This window comes from Mytilus edulis, chromosome 5 (assembly GCF_963676685.1).
Source record: "Mytilus edulis chromosome 5, xbMytEdul2.2, whole genome shotgun sequence".
NCBI classification, from domain to species: Eukaryota; Metazoa; Mollusca; class Bivalvia; order Mytilida; family Mytilidae; genus Mytilus; species Mytilus edulis.
In genome coordinates, this window is record NC_092348.1 from 51,931,326 (window position 1) to 51,951,403 (window position 20,078).

The following is a 20,078-nucleotide window of genomic DNA, read 5'->3' on the forward strand; positions in this document are numbered from 1 at the left end:
GGTAAAATGTCAAAAACCAAAGCATTAAGATAAAATCTGACTGTGGTTGAATTGTTTATCAGGTCAAAATCTACCTGCCCTGAAATATTCAGATGGATCGGACAACACGTTGCTAGGATTGCTGCCCCTGAATTGGTAATTTTAAGGAAATTTTGCAGTTTTTAGCTCACCTTTCCTAAAAGGAAATGTGAGCTTTTCTCATCACTTGGCGTCCGTCGTCGTCGTCGTCGTCTGTCGTCGTTAACAATTTTTCAAACATCTTCTCCTCTGAAACTACTGAATTGATTTGGATGAAACTTAGCATGATTGTTCCTTAGATTATCCTTCACAAAGTTTGTGCTTCGATTTTTGATCCGCCCAAAAGCCGTTACTTAAAATAGAACATAGGGGTCAAATGCAGTTTTTTGCTTATATGTCAAAAACTAAAGCATTTAAAGCAAATCTGACACGGGGTAAAAATGTTCAATAGGTCAAGATCTATCAGCCCTGAAATTTTCAGATGAATCGAACAACCCATTGTTGGGTTGCTGCCACTTAATTGGTAATTTTAAGGAAATTTTGCAGTTTTTGGTCATTATCTTGAATATTATTATAGATAAAAGATAAACTGTAACAGCAAAAATGATCAGCAAAGTAAGATCTACAATTAAGTTAATATGACAAAAATTGTCAATTGACCCCTTAAGGGGTTATTGTCCTTTAATGACAATTTTTCACAATTTGTTCATCATATTTGCTAACTTTAAAAAATCTTCTCCTCTAAAACTACTCAACCAAATTCAACCAAACTTCATTTGAATGATCAGTAGGGTGTATAAAATAAAGTTTGTGTTTTATTTTCTATTTCGTGGTCGAAGGCCTTGTTTACCAGGTGAGCGATTCAGGCTCTTGAGAGCCTCTTGTTTGTTATATGACCGCCAAAAAAAATTGTGGTCGTATATTGGTATCCCGTTGTTGTCATCGTTGTTGTCGTCGTCCACATCGTCCGAAGACGGTAGGTTTCGGGACAAAAACTTAAGCAAAGTAAATAGAAATCTATGAAATTTAAACACAAGGTTTATAACCACAAGAGGAAGGTTGGGATTGATTTTTGGGGTTATGGTCCTAACAAGTAAGGAATAAGGGGCCAAAAAAGGAATAATAGCTTTTGTTTAAGTGTATGGATCTCTCTGAAATTATACCACAAGTTTCCATACCACAAATGGTTGGCTTTGACAGGTTATGGCTCAAACCGTTTAGGAATCGGGGGCAAAAAAGGGGAAAAACAAGGGTTTGTTGGTTAATAGACAATTAAGACAATTTTAAAGCAGTGTAAAGTAGGTAATCCAAATATATTGAGGTAACCCAAACATATTACCTCCCTTACACTGCTTTAAAAGTATGTATAAAGAATTTTTATATTGTCTTGAGGTGATTAGCTGTCACTTTACTTTAAGAAGTTACTATTAAATTTATGCTGATTAAGGAATATTAATTTTCTTTTTTTATAAGATTTTCATGATGTATTTAAATGGGTAATTATGGTTGCATCTTTAATGGAAATTTGAATTGAGATTATGACCATATTCTGAGGGAAGGAATTTTTTGGAAATCAGTGGGGGAGGTAAAAAATAAATAGAGGGTGGGGCAATTTTTTTCTCATTTTAGATATCAGAAATTAAAGTAAAAATTTCTTCATATATATATTATTTTTTTTTTGCCCCCCAAAAAAGGGGGGTGGGTTTAACAATTTTTTCCCCATGTTGGGATCAATATGCAAAAGTATAGTGTATTGCACAAAATAAAAAAAAGGGGAGGTATTTTTTTTAATTGTTGGTAGGGGGCAATTTACAACCGCATATTGTATTGCACACATGCAAAAAATTGAATATATATTCAAATCATGTAACCAATTTGAAGTTCTTTGACTACAGATATTCTGTGTCAGAAACCTATTATGTGTCAAAAATTTAATTACAATCCAAATTTAGACCTGTATCAAGCATGAATATAGTGTCCATTTTGGCCCCAACTTTTCAGGATTGGACATCTGAGGTCGTTCCAGCTGCGCACAGTGAAGCAATTTATTGACTTATATACTGAAACTAAAGCAAAAGTATAACAGTTGCATTATTTCATGCATCAATTGTAAATGAAAATGATGAATTTGATCACAGACAATAACTATATAAGTCTATAGATTAATTTCTGTATAATTTTAGCACAATGTTCATAACAACAAAAGGAAGGATGGGATTGATGTTTGAAATTATTGTGATAGCTTTTATTAGACTGCAATAAATTTTCTAACCAATTTGCAATCGTATTATGTTATGTTTATGAAAAAGGGACCAAAAACAAGCATTTTTGTAGTTTCCGGACAATAACTTGTGTGTAAGTGTATGGATTTCTATGAAGTTGTAACACAAAGTTCCATTTCACAAATAGAAGACTTGGATTGAGATTGACGGTGATTGCAAGAGGCACTTGTCTCAGAAAAAAATCCTATATACCTTATTATAGCACAAGGTACTTAACTCGCATTTTTGTTGTAGGAATCATCCGTACCCAATTCTTGTTAACTAGATGTTCTAAAGCAAACTGTAACTGCTTTTAAAACTAAGAGAAGCTTTGTTTGATTTCAACATAATTTTAATGTATATAGCTATAAGGTTCTTTGGAATGCTGAATCTAAACCAGTATTTGTTTTCATTATTAATTAATGATAGCCCATTGAGGTCCAAAATGTCCTAAATTTAACTTTTGTTTTATTTCATCAACAATGCATAAATTGAATTCTTTGGTTCTTTGATATAATTATGACAATAATGTTATTAGATTTTGGATATAATATATGTCTGATTTCAAATTTTCAGTTCTTTGACCACATTCATTTTATATCACAAACCTATACTGTATCAAATATTCAATCACAATCCAAATTCAGAGCTGTTTTAAGCTTAAATGTAGTGTCCATACTTGCTCAACTGTTCATGATTGATATCTTCAGGAAAATCCAGTTTGCTGTCACACTGATTGCCTCTTGTAAAAGATATACTGAGCAGTCAATTACTGTTTTTTTTTGTTATTACTTAGCATGGATTTTTGTTTGATGCCTAATAAAGTGTTGGTGCATACTCAGCATCTAAGTTATTGTTCTGTTTCAGACCTTTTTGAAAATGAAGCTAGTTGATCCTGTATTAAATGTTTTATTCGCTTTGATGTGTGGAAGTGGTGAAGAAGATAATTCAGAAGAAGAGGAAGAAGACTTGGATTCTTATAAACCAGCACAGTATGCTCCTCAGGTAATAAAATCTGGTATTAACTATTTCTTAATTGCTCACCCTGCAGTTCAAAAGTTAGTATGAGCTATTTGCAGTACTTGTGCCTTCATCTGTTATTTTTTTTGGGCATTTTTCCTGACCATTTGTAATAATTTTGGGCTTAATTGAATTAATTTGGCAAGTAAAATGAATACAACTCCTCTTCAATTCTTTCCATTTAGACAAAAACATGTTTGCCTAATGCATTTTTACATCGCAATGACTGCGAGGGCATTGAAATGTATTGCTATCGCCGAGATTTCCATTACGTAACTTTCGTTTTGGGTTTGTAACCAATCTATAAACATGATAAATACACGGATATTAACGAGTACAAAATAACATTCCTTATCGCTTGTTATAGATACATCTTTTCATTGAGTTCTGATTAAAATATTTTTGTTAAGAACATTAATTAATAATATGAAAATGTTTTGTCGTTAGATATATATATGTAGGACTTGGAGGTTGGATGGGGAGGCTAAAGTGTGATGGTTCTTTCTCTGAAGTGCGATGGTTTAGCAAGAGGTTTGAATATTTTGATATTTTTAAAAATAGCGTCAACAAAAAACAAATCAATTCGCAGGCAGGAGGATGTGTTTTGTAGATGAAGGTTTTATGCTAAACTATATCAGGTGGCAAGTAATTGGGAATATAGCAAATGAATGATTAACTTGGTTTGCGGCGTCCGTCGTAGTCTGTCGTCGTTAACTTTTACAAAAATCTTCTCCTCTGAAACTACCAGGCCAAATTTTACCAAACTTGGCCACAATCATCATTGGGGTATCTATTTTAAAAAATGTGTCCGGTCTGACCCGTCCAACCTACCAAGATGACCGCCATGGCTAAAAATAGAACATAGGGATAAAATTGTTCATCAGGTCAAGATCTATTTGCTCTGAAATTTTCATCGGACAACCCGTTGTTGGGTTGCTGCCCCTGAATTGGTAATTTTATGGAAATTTTACTGTTTTGGGTTATTATCTTGAATATTATTATAGATAGAAATAAACTGTAAACAGCAATAATGTTCAGCAAAGTAAGATTTACAAATAAGTCAACATCACTGAAATGGTCAGTTGACCCCTTTAGGAGTTATTGCCCTTTATAGTCAATTTTTAACCATTTTTCGTAAATCTTAGTAATCTTTTACAAAAAATCTTCTCCTCTGAAACTACTGGGTTAAATAATCCAAACTTGGCCACAATCATTTTTGGGGTATTTAGTTAAAAAAAATGTGTACGGTGACCCGGCCATCCAACCAAGATGGCCGCCACGGCTAAAAATAGAACAATGGGGTAAAATGCAGTTTTTGGCTTATAACTCAAAAACCAAAGCATTTAGAGCAAATCTGACTGAGGGTAAAATTGTTTATCAGGTCAAGATCAATCTGCCCTTAAAATTTCAGATGAATTGGACAACCCGTTGTTCAGTTACTACCCCTAAATTGGTAAGTTTAAAGAAATTTTGCTGTTTTTGGTTATTATCTTGAATACTATTATAGATAGAGATAACCTGTAAACAGCAATAATGTTCAGAAAAGTAAGATTTACAAATAAGTTAACATGACTGAAATGGTCTATTAACCCCCTAAGGAGTTATTGTCCTTTATAGTCAATTTTTAACAATTTTCATAAAATTTGTAAATTTTTACTAACATTTTCCACTGAAACTACTGGGCCAAGTTCATTATAGATTGAGATAATTGTAAGCAGCAAGAATGTTCAGTAAAGTAAGATGTACAAACACATCACCATCACCAAAACACAATTTTTTCATGAATCTATATGCTTCTTTTGTTTGATATTCATATATACCAAGGTGAGCGACACAGGCTCTTTAGAGCCTCTAGTTTTATTTTAACATCTCATGTACATTTTGTTTTTATTCAATGTCTCTTGCAGAACATCACACTTTAGCGTAACCTCCATCACACTTCAGCATATCTATCAACAAGTTAACGTACAATGTCACCATCCCACTTCAATGTGTTACACAATGCACTTCAGTGTGGACCATCATACTTCACCGTGACCATTGCGGTTAGGAGTACCATCACAGTTTCGAGTCCATATATACATGTATAAATTAAAAAAATCATTGATAATATCTATGCACACGTACCAAAAAATTGTGTTAAAGCTTATACCATAAGAACGTTTTGCGACAATTCTGGCAAGGACTGGTAATTCTGCATGGAAAATTGTTTTTGGATGTAAATATGAATGCCTACTGATATCCAATCTTTTAGAAAAATCAAATTTTTACAGAAGAGTATCCACCATACACTTGCACTGCACTATTTTTAGATTAGTAGAAAGGAATTATATACAAATGGATGAAAATTATATATGCATGTAATTGTTATATCAATATAATATATTGCAACAAACCAGTGTAGTGTATACTGATTTGTATCACTGCAATATAATAGTTATCACGGTGAGTTGTATTTCCTGTCATTTATTCATCATCCACGCACAAATTTGTCTCAGAATTTTTTTTTATCTCTGTACATTAACCTCAGCTTCATCATGTTCAGGTTTAGAGATGTGATTAATTCTGTGACAAGTTCTTTTGACCATCCACAAGAACTTGCGGTCATCAGATGTTCAGTACTTCAGTATTTTGATTATATTCCTGATCACAACTTAAAATTTCTTATCAGGTTATGAACTTGACATGATAATTATCTACTTCTATGGAACTAACCAACAACCTTCGGCATTCCAGGCAAACACAAGACAACTGTGACCATTTGGCATTCAAGGAAGAAAATGTACACTGATAGTTATTGCAACTTAGCTAGTTGTCATTGCTTTGCAATCCACATTCGTCATTCGTCGTCGTCGACGTTACAAAAATATTCTCCTCTGAAACAACTAGGCGAAATTTAACCAAAATTGGCCACAATCATCCTTATGGTGTCTAATTAAAACAAAATGGGTCCTATGAACTTGACCGCCAACCAAGATGGCGGACATAACTTAAAATAGAACATAGGGGTAAAATGCAGTTTTTATGCCCCACCTACGATAGTAGAGGGGCATTATATTTTCTGGTCTGTGCGTCCTTCCTTTGTTCTTCCGTCTGTACCGCTTCAGGTTAAAGTTTCTGGTCAAGGTAGTTTTTGATGAAGTTGAAGTCCAATCAATTTGAAACTTAGTTCACATGTTCCCTATGATATGATCTTTCTAATTTTAATGCCAAATTAGAGTTTTTACCCCAATTTTACGGTCCACTAAACATAGAAAATGATAATGCGAGTGGGGCATCTGTATACTATGGGTGCATTCTTGTTTGCTTATATATCTCAAACTAAAAGCATTTGGAGCAAATCTGATGTGGGTAAAAATGATTTTCAGGTTAAGATAGATATGCCCTGAAATTTTCTGACGAATCAGATAACTTGTTGTTGGGTTGCTGCCCCTGAATATATATGATTTTGATGAAATTTTGCAGTTTTTTGTTATATCTTGAATATTATTATAGATAGAAATAAACTGTAAACAGCAATAATGATCAACAAACACAGATCTACAAATAAGTCAATATGACCAAAATTGTCGATTGACCTATTAAGGAGTTATTGCCCTTTATATTAAATGTTTCATTAAAGAGTAGGTTCAGTAAGATTCCATTTTGGCCCTAAAATATAGCTGTTTTACAAAATAGTTCAAATGTAAACTTTTAACTATTAATTGGAAAGTAGAATACTTCTATTACATGAATATGGGCTGTTTTTGACCATACACTGCACATGTATTGGGTACTAGCATCATTGAGTCATGCTAAATAAACAACTGAAATCTTCACAATTTTTAAACGTTTTTTTTCTGAAATGACAGTGGCAGCATTTGTGTTCATTCTTAATATTTAAATGTAAGTTGTATTTGATGATAACGCATATATAAAGGAAAAACTGTTGTGATACCAGATAAATGAATGAATGAGTAATGTGAGCAATTTCATATAGCTATGAAATGACAAAAAAAAAGTTGATAAAATGATTTGGACCATTATTAGACTATAGACAGACACGCTGAACCCATTATTTTTATGGCACATGCACACTCAATATAAAGACATGTCGTCCCACTCGAATTCATTGTACTATATCTGAACCATCTAGTATATTGTCTGAATACAGCTGTGTGCCTAGCGGATACTCATCAAATTAAAATCTAAAGTCTTTGTTTTGACCTGACCAGAAATCAAACCTGATCCTCCAAATGTGAGGCTAGCAGGATAACCACTACACAACTACATGAAATGGGGTTTTAACTTCAGACATCACATTTAGCTAGTATACACAACGTCAAAAGACTAGCGCACTTCAGCGTACCCACCAATTCAGTTCAGCGTAGTTATCAACATGTTAATGTCACAATGTTTTCACAGCACTTCACCTTGGACCATCGCACTTCAGTGCGACCATCGTGGTTCAGAGTCCTACATATATATTGAAAACTACCTTCAAACCTATGATTGCATTGGATAAAAACCACAATTTTTATATGTGTGCGTGTAAAACAAATTTCGTTGTAGAAGGGTCTAAATACAGCAAAAAAGTGAAAAAGTATATTTAAACTAAATGCATTTGACTAACAGGTCGAACAACTGATGTTCTTTAACCCTGCTGACTGCCATTGGCGATTGCCAAATAAAATTGCGGTTTTTATCCAACGCAATCATAGGTTTGAAGTTTTGAACGTAGTTTTCAATTTAGATTTGTTTAGATTTGTTTATATATTTTCGTTTGGGCTTGTATCATATTTTCCCTCCGGTTTATATGATCCGTTCATCCTATTGACTCTTAATTGACATTTATTGTCGAAATCCGGATCTCAGGTGCACAAAAAGAAAAAAAATATTGCCACCTTATGTTTGTGACATAACATCTTGGCCACTAGTTTTAAATTGTTTTCTGTTTAGTATTAAAGTTATATTAAGATCCATTTTGTTACATCTTGTGATCAATTTTATTTGGCAATCGCCAATGGCAGTCAGCAGGGTTAAAGAACATCAGTTGTTCGACCTGTTAGTCAAATGTGTTTTGTTTAAAAATACTTTTTTCACTTTTTTGGTCTTTTGGAAAATGTTATATATATATATTTATGAAGCCCAGGTGGTCGTGTGGTCTAGCGGAACGGCTACAGTGCAGGCAGTTTGGTGTCACGATATCTCAGTAGCATGGGTTCTAATCCCGGCGAGGGAAGAACCAAAAATTTGCGAAAGCAAATTTACAGATCTAACATTGTTGGGTTGATGTTTAGACGAGTTGTATATATATCTCAAAGTCAGTTGCAGTACTATAAGCAACAATAGACCACTTTCGAGTTCATCCGTCACCGGAAAAAACTCGTCAATTATACGCGCTTTTATCACCGTCATTTGTGCGTTTTGGGGCGCCACTTCCCTTCCAATGTTGAGCGAGTGGTTGGAAAACTATAATTCTATATTATACGAATTATTCGGCAAATTGAATTCTCAAAATTGACAATCAACACTGCTGTCATTAGGGAATTGTTAGTAAGTACCTACAGAGCAACCATTATTTCTAGTTTATCCTGCACAAAGACGATCACTAAGACGCTTGATGAACGTAAATAGTGCAGGGATACAGGCGACCCCCTCTATCTGGTAAATGACGTCATAAAGGCGTGCATAATTGACGAGTTTTTGCCGGTGACGGATGAACTCGAAAGTGGTCTATTGTCAAGCCATTAATCAATGAATTTAGTTATTTTACAGGTAATTGACACTATGGCTTTACATTTACCACCAGAAAAACTTATTCCTAACCTGGTAAGTAAATATCTAACAATAATATTTAGTCGCATCAAAGATATTGCCATGTACTATTTCTCTTGAAGATATCACATATTTAGTTAAGGTGCAATGTTCCTGATAGACCAATTGCATCTCCCATACGGATATTTATATAGTTTATTTTTTCACGTCGTTGAAGTTGGAGACATATATTTTGTCTTTGATTCATTAGTTACATTGGTTCTTATCTATATTTTTTTTTAAGGTAAAGAAGGGTGTTACTTAAAAAAAGTTCAAAGGGAAATCATTTTGGAACACAAAGAAATTCTATGTCAATTATGATATATTTCTTAAGAATTGTAAAACATGGGCATTTAGTAGAAAATACTTTGTGCTAAAACAGCTGATCATCAAATAGTCTTAGCCTTATTAAGAACTTGAAAACAAAGAACAAAAAAAAGAATGCTTTTTACTGATTAATATAAGCCTTGTTAATAATAATTTGGAAATAAAAGAAAAAAGTAATTGTGTACTGATTGATATTTAAATATGACCACTAACAAATTTTTTTGAGTACAAGTTCATGGTTCTCTATAAAACTTTAGCACAAGGTTCCATATCACTAAATGATGGTTAGGATAGTTTTTGGGACTTTTGTCAGTTTGTCTAAATAGTTTTGCAGGCAAGAACTTTAGTGTAAGTGTTTGGATGTGTTAGAAAATATACATCTTCGCTAGCCAAGGGTTACAATCCACTCCCGCTCTCTTCACCCTTGGCAGATTGAGCCAACATTTGTGATATCAATGTTGCGCCATCTATCGGAAGATTAAAGTCACGCTCATTCCGAATACATTATTCTTGACCAATGGTAGCACTTGAACTCTTCAATTTGGAGGTAAAAACACGGTAGAGTCTAGATTCTACCCACTTGGCAAAGCCGGAAACGAAAATATACGTCATCATTCATGCATTTGTGCATGAAACATACACAGGAACTTCTATTAGTTGATTAAAAACATTCAAGTTGTCACTAAATATAGTCGTATGTTTAGTGATGTAAAGACTTGTTGCACAATAAACACGTGGCAATTGTTTACAAACACTTTCTACATTTACACGTGATCATGTTATAGGCACTTTTTGATTGGATGCAGCGAGTTTCTACTGCAACCAATAAAAATCCTTACCTTGTGTCTCCGAAATATTATCTCAATCTGCCAAGGGTGAAGAGAGCGGGAGTGGATCGTAACCCTTGGCTAGCGAAGATGGAAAATATAGTACAAAATTCCTTTCCAAATTAGGGGATCGGGATTGATTTGAAGGTTATTGTTTTAGTGGATTTGTAATTTCAGGAAATCTTTGGAGCTGTATATTAAATATTTAATGTTGTTACTGATGACATAATGGAGGTCAAGTTTGATATTGATGATTTTCTCTTTCACTGTTAAGGAATTGTTCTTGAAAGATTGAAAATTTGTGTTTCTAGTCATGTCCGTGCTTCAACTCTTGAACTGTTTAACCATAGCTTTTCAAATATAAATATGTTATGTTAATTGGAACCTTTAATTTCGTTGTTAGAATGCTAAAATATTTTCATGTTTATAATCATTAATAGTTCAAAGTAATTTATGGTTTCCATACATATGAGGTCATTAAAACACATACCCCCTCTAGGTGTAAACATTAATAGAATTTAAAAATAGATTGACAGACTTGGATAGAAGATACATTACCTTGTGTTTAAACTATAATTTAACAAATTAAATTTCCTTATAAAAGTACATTAGAACATGTAAACTACAGAATAACAAAGGACACCTCCCATGAATTTAATACGACAGTACACCAGGACACATCACTAGAACTGTGCGTCACACAAATGTATCAACCCATCAAAAAGTGACATATTTTTTGACATTTTGTTTTATTCTAACACATATAAATTTCTAAAATAGAAAATATAATTCGTTTTTAGTTTTAAATGGTGTTATTTTATATATTTTCTAACCATGACAAGAATATTAAAATGTATTGGGTTTGTAATGGTGTAATTAAAATATCAATTGTATTTATAATCAGATTTTCAAAGGAAAATTTAACTCAATAATTGATTTGGGATATATGGCCTGAGAGGGTGTAAGCTGCTAAACAGTGTCTGTTCAATAACATGAAAATGCTTTTATGATATTTTTATACGACCACAAGTATACTGGTATGACGTTGGCGTTGTCGTTGTCGTTGTCCGAAGGCAAATTAGTTTTCGCAGTATAACTTTAGTTTAAGTAAATAGAAATCTATGAAATTTAAACCCAAGGTTTATGACCACAAAAGGAAGGTTGGGATTGATTTTGGGAGTTTTGGTCCCAACAGTATATGAATTAGGGTCCAAAAAAAGGGCCCAAATAAGCACTTCTCTTGGTTTTTGCACAACAACTTTAGTATAAGTAAATAGAAATCTATGAAATTTAAACACAAGGTTTTCTAATTTTCTTATCCCAGGCATAGATTACCTTAGCTGTATTTGGCGCAACTTTTTGGAATTTTGGATCCGCAATGCTCTTCAACTTTGTACTTGTTTGGCTTTATAAATATTTTGATATGAGCGTCACTGATGAGTCTTATGTAGACGAAATGTTCGTCTGGCGTACTAAATTATAATCCTGGTACCTTTGATAACTATTTACACCACTGGGTCGATGCAACTGCTTGGGGCCACCCTTAAAAAAATGTTTGTTTAGCATTGCCGACCCACACTATCAGCAGGTGGGTAGGTAGGTAGGGATTTTTTTTTTTTTTACATTTAAAAGCTTTATACATGTAAATCATGAAGTCTCTAGACCAATGTTGTCTAAAGCATTGCAGCATTGTTGTGTGTACATGCTGGTGGTTTCTTTGAACGGGGTCAACCGTCAATGTCACATTCTACATCATATGGATAATTTCATGTAAGACAGTCAGTTTTGTTGGCAGAGTTAACCAAAGGACCCAGAAAAAAACACAGAACTGAGGCAGGAAACTGACAAATTAACCATATAAAATGTACAATGTATGACGTGAAAATTGAACTTTTATTGTGGGACTGCCAATTGAACAGAGGCCTGATGTCACATCTTGTGGTCACAGTTTGGTAAAATTACCATAAGTTAAATGGCTCAACCACTACGGCTCCTTGTACAAATGGACAAAGATTTAAAACTTTTATTGTTTGCTTTGGTTTTATAAACATCACTTTCTACACCGTATGTAATTTCATGGCAGTCAGTTTTGTTGGCATACTATTAAACCGTAGTACTTGAAGGAAAACGGCGGCAACCTGCGGGAGGAAACTGACTAACCTTATCACATATGACATGAAAATCAAACCTTAATTTTGCAACTGCCCAACTAGGGCTCAAACCAATACCTAGAGGCTAGTAATCATACATGAAAGGTGTGACGAACTACCATACAAACACGCCTACTGCCCCTGATAAGTTTTGAGGATATAGGATCTGTACCAAATAAGGATAGCAAAATATTAAAAATTTGGAAGGTTGGCACAAATAGACATGGTGTTTATACTAATATTATCCATTAGTGCAAGGTTTTTCAGGGCTATAGGTTTAAAACGTATGATAAATTCAAAATGGAAATATGCAGCAGGACAGACAATTTTTGCAGATAAATAAATTATGGGTTGTAATGCTTGTTTGATTAACAGAAATCTGGACATGCATTACATGAATACAGATAAATTAATGAGCCCTTAAAATTGTGGAAAAGGAAGGGATTTTATTCATCACTAGTACACTAGATACATTTATAAATATGTTTCTGTCAGTATCTTTTATGTTTTAAGAATTATTTTATTCATGTTAATTAGAAGAAAGGCAAGAAAAGGGGGAAGTACTTCAATTGACACAAGATGCTAGTCTTTAAAATATGTATGTTTTGTACCAGGCTAGCATCTACTGGTACAAAACTACTATAAACCTGTAAATCTGGGACCGTTTTGGTCTATGGGCTTTAGTGCCTACAGCCATAATTATCTTGAATGCATCATTGTGGTTCTGACTATAGTAGATACTTTGTTCTCTGGTTCAAGGGAAAATTTGTCAATGATACATTTCAAATATTTAATAAGTTCAACAAATGTAAGAGCCACGCATATTTGTTCTGTGATGTCCCGGCGAAAAACTTCTATCTCATGAAGCGACAAAGTCGAGCAGAAATCATCTGTTTCTGCTTTTAGCCTTTACAAAAGATAAAACTTGAGTCCTCTACAAGGTCTCTCAGAACGTTTCTTTCAAAGAATAGCTGAACATTTGATTTTTGATAAAATCCATCTCCCTTAACCAATGCATTGATGCTTTCCCCTGCCGGCCTCTTTGACATTACCTTTGGCAAACTTTTTCTATTCCATGTCATTTAAATGTTTGCTCCCAATACTGTGTAAGGCAAGCGCTTTTAAGATCGTGATTTGAAATAAGTAAAGCCAGGAACAAACTCGGCGGATACGATCAAATTCCGGCACAATTTCGATTTTTTTTTTAAAGGGAAATTCCGCGATTTTTTACTTATCATCTAATTATGTTCATCTTAACATAAAAAACACATTTGCAAAGTTTTAAATTTATATTCCTTCTAATAACGGAGAAAATCAAGTATTTGTAACTTTTTTGGTTGAATTCTCGAGTGGGTCGTGACGTATTAGCCCGATTTATTGAATTCAGGGAAAAAATAAAATCTATTTAACTCTTATAGCTTATCGACAATATACGTAATTAAAAGCGCACAGCTGACGAATGGTCGAAGTTATTTACCACAATATAAGAATGAACGAAAATGAATATGCATATACCGTTTTGTATTGATTGAATTAAACTCCTATAAAATTATCTCTTGTAAATGTTTTTGAATAAATTTAATTAATTATTGTTGAGATTTTTTTCATAAAATATTTATTGAACATTTTTACTGATATTGAACTGAAAATATTTCAGTTCTATTTACCGTTATTGTTTTGATAATCATTTCAATGCAACTAATGTGTGAGCAGAGTGTGTATATTATTTTGTAAAGGTCACTGTATATTTCTCGGCTTGAGGTCAATTCGTTTACCTTGTAGCTATTTAGCCGCAGGTGTGAGTTCAAGCGTACACAGGTATAAATGTTGTTATTTGGAAAGGATAAACAGAAAGGATTAGAAAGAGTATGCTGTCACGATGTTAATACACTAAGATTTAATACACGATGAGAATAAAGATACAATAATTAAATTGTGTAAATTAATTGAAAATAAAATTCAGATTCGTAATTCCGAAAGTGTATAAAAATAAAAGGAAACAATTTTTGATTACTTTCTTAGCGGCAATTGGCGTAAAGATTCAAATATGAAGCAAAAAATAGTAGTTTTAATCTTTTATAAAAACTAAATGCAATATTACCCAATTTGATATACCATTGTACATCTGTTTGATATCATTGACTTTACCGGAATTTCTTAACTTGTATTCAAATCTGGCTGTGTTTAAATGCTAATAAAACTATTGCAATTTTAAAGTTTTTAATTGACAAAAAAATACAACATGCAACATGCATGATTTCTTTTAGTTTCTTTTTTAACATTTTATTCTTACATAATTAAATTCATTTGACAATCATTTACACGAACTTTTTGTGAAAAGAATATCAATTATCTAAGCTAAGGCATTATTTCTTTTGAGGATTTTTGAGGATTTTTTTTTAAATTCTATGATAATATTTGTGCAATGTTGAACATGATAGCCGTCATTAATCCAAATAAGTAATACAGTAGTTGTAATAAAAATTATATTTTAGTCATGCATAACTGATATTGACGAATTTATAATAGTTCGTCCATACATCGTTGTTCTTGAAACAATCATTGTTAGTATACATGTAAGTTTCCTGACGTATAAGAGCCATTGAGGATGAGCTCCAGAGAAATCAGACTAGTGGCGTTTCGTTCGTTTGTTTGTTGGGAAAGGAGAGGAAATGCAACCGCTTGTACAGATAAACGACAGAATTACCATACAAGCATTTATAGTCAACACAATCAGAAAGAGTTCCCATCGTTAGACGGGGAATATGAAGGCTTCCAAGAATGAACAAGTGACATGTCTAACTCTGAACAGTTAGAAAACAGACTATCGACATCGACCGCTTGTTCTTAATATTTGAAACTGTATGCATATATATACGTATACGTTTAAGATATATATAGTGATGAGTTCTTGCGTCTGACAAAAACTAAATTCCTTCATGGTTATATCTATGGCACGCCTGAACAACTTTTATTAATTAATCTTAGATTATCTTCTAGGATTATCTTTAAAAGTGGTTCAGGCGTGCCACATATATCTTGCCATACGTTTATATTGGTTTGTAAGGTGATTACTCACAATCGTTATTTGAAAATCCTGTTTGTGAGATGTAGATTCATTTCAATACAGAAATTTCGTCTATATATTTCACAAGTGTATAACACGGAGAAGCTCTGAAGGTCCATTACTCCCATTTTGTTTGGGTGTGAACCATCGATGTTTACAGCAATATCACAGAATAAGATGATGATGGTAGAAAGAACTATGGGCGTCATGTGGCAAATATTACATTGCGTATTTCCAATACAACCATATTATTGAGAAGGAATGTTTACATGCTATACTCTCGTACTAGTATTACAGGGTTCTTGTGGCGTTCACCTTAGACACACATCTTTTTAACGATGTTTAAAAAAAGACAGAACCAATTTAATGTCATATTTCCCTATTTTTTAAATATAACTAAAAGTCTTTTATCTGACAAGAATACCCCTATTTAGCGAACAAGTAATTTATTCTTTTTTCTGTTATTGAATACCAAGGAAAAAAAAATTAATTAATTTGAAACTTTGATACTCAAAAGTTTCCCAGCAAAATATTCACATTCCCTGGGGATAATTAGTGTTCGTCCAGTGGCATATATAACAATTGTGATGACGAATTACTTCCTTTGTTCGAGAACAATCTTATTGAAATATAAATCAGTGATTTTACTAGGTCCACAGCTTCAATGAACCAAAGCAAAAGTTATACATCGACCTGTATTTAAATCAAATTGGTTCTCTTCTTCTTCTGGTATACAATAGTCTATCGACATTCGATGATTACATACTGTTGGCATACGTGGACTAGTCTATTTACAACACTTTTACCCCTATTTATTCAAAATATATGTTCAATGTATACATGTATATATTTTAAATTGCGCTATAGTTCCGTAACTTTCTATCCAGTCGTATAAACGAATCGTCGGCAAGTGCGTAGATTTTTTTAAATCAATATTTCTGGTCTGTTCCAATCTGTCCTTCACTATTGACAATGACTATATATTACATTTTCCCAAATTCACCCTTGGAAAAAATATTTAAATAGATTTTTATTTCATCAAATCTTATTTTTTGGGTATTATTTATATGTTTATGAATTATATTCTTTACACCAGAAATGTTATTTATAAACAAGCGTATGAGTTTAGTAATGACAAGTAAGACAGAGTTGTATATTATTCATCTGATAATTCAAAATGGAAAGTTATAAGTTATAAGTTATCAGCCGTGTACACTGATCAATACCTGCAGAAGTGAAACGATGCATGAACTTGCAAGCCCGACAGGAAATCGCTTGAATACCTGGACGTGTCACCTCACACCCCTCACAATACCTTTGGAAGTAATACCTTTAGCCATGCTGGTGATCAGATGAGGGAAGATCAAAATATATTTGTTTATTACTTTAAAGAATTATGAACAAATTAAATTTTCGAAAACAATTTTCACGGAACACTTATTTATGATTTCAACTTTGACTTTTCACCTAATTCCAATATCAACAGTTTAAAAACAACAGACCATGGTAATTTAAAAAAAGTAAGAATATTTTTCGTATCAAGTTAGTTAGTCGGATAAAACAACCGTACGATTGACAAGATATCGACACGCAATTACGACTACATCGGTTACTGTAGTTTTGTTTCTTTGTGGTTTATAGACATATCGTTTTTATTAATCGGGAAAGAAGACAAAATGGCGGATCGCAGAGAATTGATACTCTAAATTTAAAATCGATGGTGATCGTTTATCTAGCGGAATAAAACTTTAATATCTATGAATTTGAGCATTTTTATACAGAATGAACATAATATCAATTTTTGATTTTTTTGCGAAGTTTCCCTTTAAATAAAAAAAAATAAATTTCTGAAACGCAAATAAAATTATTTGGGCGGCAAGTTTTTCAGTGGGTCGGGCGGCAATACCAAACAAAGGAAATTTTATTTTAGGCCCGGTGGACGTTTTGTCCACGAGGGTATCACCAGCCCAGTAGTCAACACTTCGGTGTTGACATGAATATCAATAATGTGGTCATTTTTATAAATTTCCTGTTTTCAAAAGTTTGAATTTTCCGAAAAACTAAGGATTTTCTTATCCCAGGCATAGATTACCTTAGCCGTATTTGTCACAACTTTTTGGAATTTTGGATCCTCAATGCTCTTCAACTTTGTACTTGTTTGGCTTTTGATATGAGCGTCACTGATGAGTCTTATGTAGACGAAACGCGCGTCTGGCGTACTAAATTATAATCCTGGTTCCTTTGATACCTATTATGAACACAAAAGGAAGGTTGGGATTGATTTTGGGAGTTTAAGTCCCAACAGTTTAGGAATTAATGGCCAAAAAGGGGCCAAAATCAGCATTTTTCTTGGTTTTCGCACTATTACTTTAGTATTAGTAAATAGAAATCTATGAAATTTAAACACAAGGTTTATGACCATAAAAGGAAGGTTGGGATTGATTTTGGGAGTTTTCGTTCCAACAGTTTAGGAATTAGGGGCCCAAAGGGTCCAAAACTAAACTTTGTTTGATTTCATCAAAAATTGAATAATTGGGGTTCTTTGATATGCCGAATCTAACTGTGTATGCAGATTCTTAATTTTTGGTCCCGTTTAAAAAAAAATACACGATGGTCTTGATGTATAGATTCTGCGTACTGATGTTGTTTATAATCTTAACAACGTGTTTTATAGTTCTTTTATTTGTCTTTGTTCTATTATTAATATTACTTTTACTGTTGAATGGTTTGATGTAATATTCGTTTGACGTGGCTCGGTACTTATACATCTCGTCAATGTGTTTGTATTGGCTTTAATTTTTTGGTGGTTTGTTTTGTATATGCGACTTTTTGTATTTCTTTTGTTCTTATAACGTGACTCTGTACTTTAAAAGATCCCGTCAGTATGATATTGTTCTATTATATGTCATTATGATAAATTCTTTTAAATTCTATATATAACTTTTGGACTAGTTTAAATCTCGGTCTATTTCTGAAATTTATTCTTACATACTTTTGATTTTTAACCCTGTATGCTAACATTGCCTATGTAAAATTTTAAAATCGTTTGTATGCACATTGAACGACAAATTTATGTGACGTATACAATTTTCTGACGTCAGACACTCAAATCAATGAATGTGTTCGTAGATAGTAGATGTTTTTGTGTTCTGTTAAATTGTTCCTTTTAAAATTGTTATACGATGATGACTGATGAACCCATATTTTGACTATTTTATTTATTGTGTCTTTATTTAACGCATCAATGTAAATATAACGGTATTTGATGAGACTGTCATTAAAGTTAGAGGGTTAGCGCTATAGAACCAGGTTTAATCCACCATTTTCTACATTTGAAAATGCCTGTACCAAGTCAGGAATATGACAGTTCTGGTCCTTTCGTTTTTGATACGTTTTGTTATTTGATTTTGCCTTGTGATTATGGACTTTCCGAATTGATTTTCCTCTAAGTTCAGTATGTTTGTGATTTACTTTTTAAGGTCCAAAGGGTCCAAAATTGAACTAAGTTTGATTTTAACAAAATTTTAATTCTTTGGGTTCTTAGATATGCTGAATCTAAACATGTACATATATTTTTGATTATGGGCCCAGTTTTCAAGTTGGTCCAAATCGGGGTCCATAATTAAACTTTGTTTGATATCAACAAAAATTAAATCCTTGGGGTTATTTGATATGCTGAATCTAAACATGTACTTAGATTTTTGATTATGGGTCCAGTTTTCAAGTTGGTCCAAATCAGGGTCCTAAATTAAACTTTGTTTGATTTCATTAAAAAATGAATCCTTGGGGTTCTTTGATATGCTGAATCTAAAAATGTATTAAGATTTTTGCCTACGGGTCCAGTTTTCAAGTTGGTCCAAATCCTGGTCCATAATTAAACTTTGTTTGATATCAACAAAAATTGAATATATGGGGTTCTTTGACATATACTGAATCTAACAATGTATTTAGATTTTTGATATTTGGGCCCGGTTATCAAATTGGTCCACATTGAGGTTTAAAGGGTCCAAAATTGAACTTTATTTGATTTCATCAAAAATTGAATTCTTTGGGTTCTTTGATATGCTGAATCTAACCATGTATTTAGATTTTGGATATTGGACCATAATAGGCAAATGTCCAATTTAAAATCTTTGAGTTTTAAATAACCGGATTTTTGTGACAAAAATGTCGGTTATTGATTTTGGGATGTACGGCGGGCGGCCGGGCGGCCGGGCGGTCGGGCGGTCGGGCGGGCGGGCGGCAATCAAATGTTGTCCGTGCATTAACTCATGAACCGTTCAACCAAAGCTTTTAAAATTTTAATATGTTATTACTGATAACTATACGGAGGTCAAGTTCAATAATGGCGATTTTGACTTTTACCGTTCAGGAGTTATGGTTCTTGAAAGGCGGCAATAAAATGTTGTCTGTGCATTAACTCATGAACCGTTCAACCAAAGCTTTTAAAATTTTAATATGTTATTACTGACAACTATACGGAGGTCAAGTTCAATAATTGCGATTTTGACTTTTTTCGTTCAGGAGTTTTGGTTCTTGAAAGATTGAAAAATGGAGTTTTCAGTCGTGTCCGTGCATTTACTCATAAACTGTTCTACCAAAGCTTCCCAAA

At 33.1% G+C, this 20,078-nt stretch overlaps 1 protein-coding gene across 3 annotated transcripts in view; it reads left to right on the forward strand.

The window, feature by feature from the left end:
• LOC139525464 (importin-4-like) overlaps window positions 1-20,078 on the forward strand; it is a 371,591-nt gene that overhangs the window by 148,638 nt on the left and 202,875 nt on the right. For 2 of the 3 annotated variants that reach the window (XM_071320816.1, XM_071320818.1), the window contains exons 11-12: window positions 3,147-3,284; window positions 9,057-9,110. In XM_071320816.1, coding sequence (XP_071176917.1) covers window positions 3,147-3,284; window positions 9,057-9,110 — 192 coding nt within the window. The remainder of the gene's footprint in view (window positions 1-3,146; window positions 3,285-9,056; window positions 9,111-20,078) is intronic. The other variant, XM_071320817.1, reaches the window with a different exon arrangement.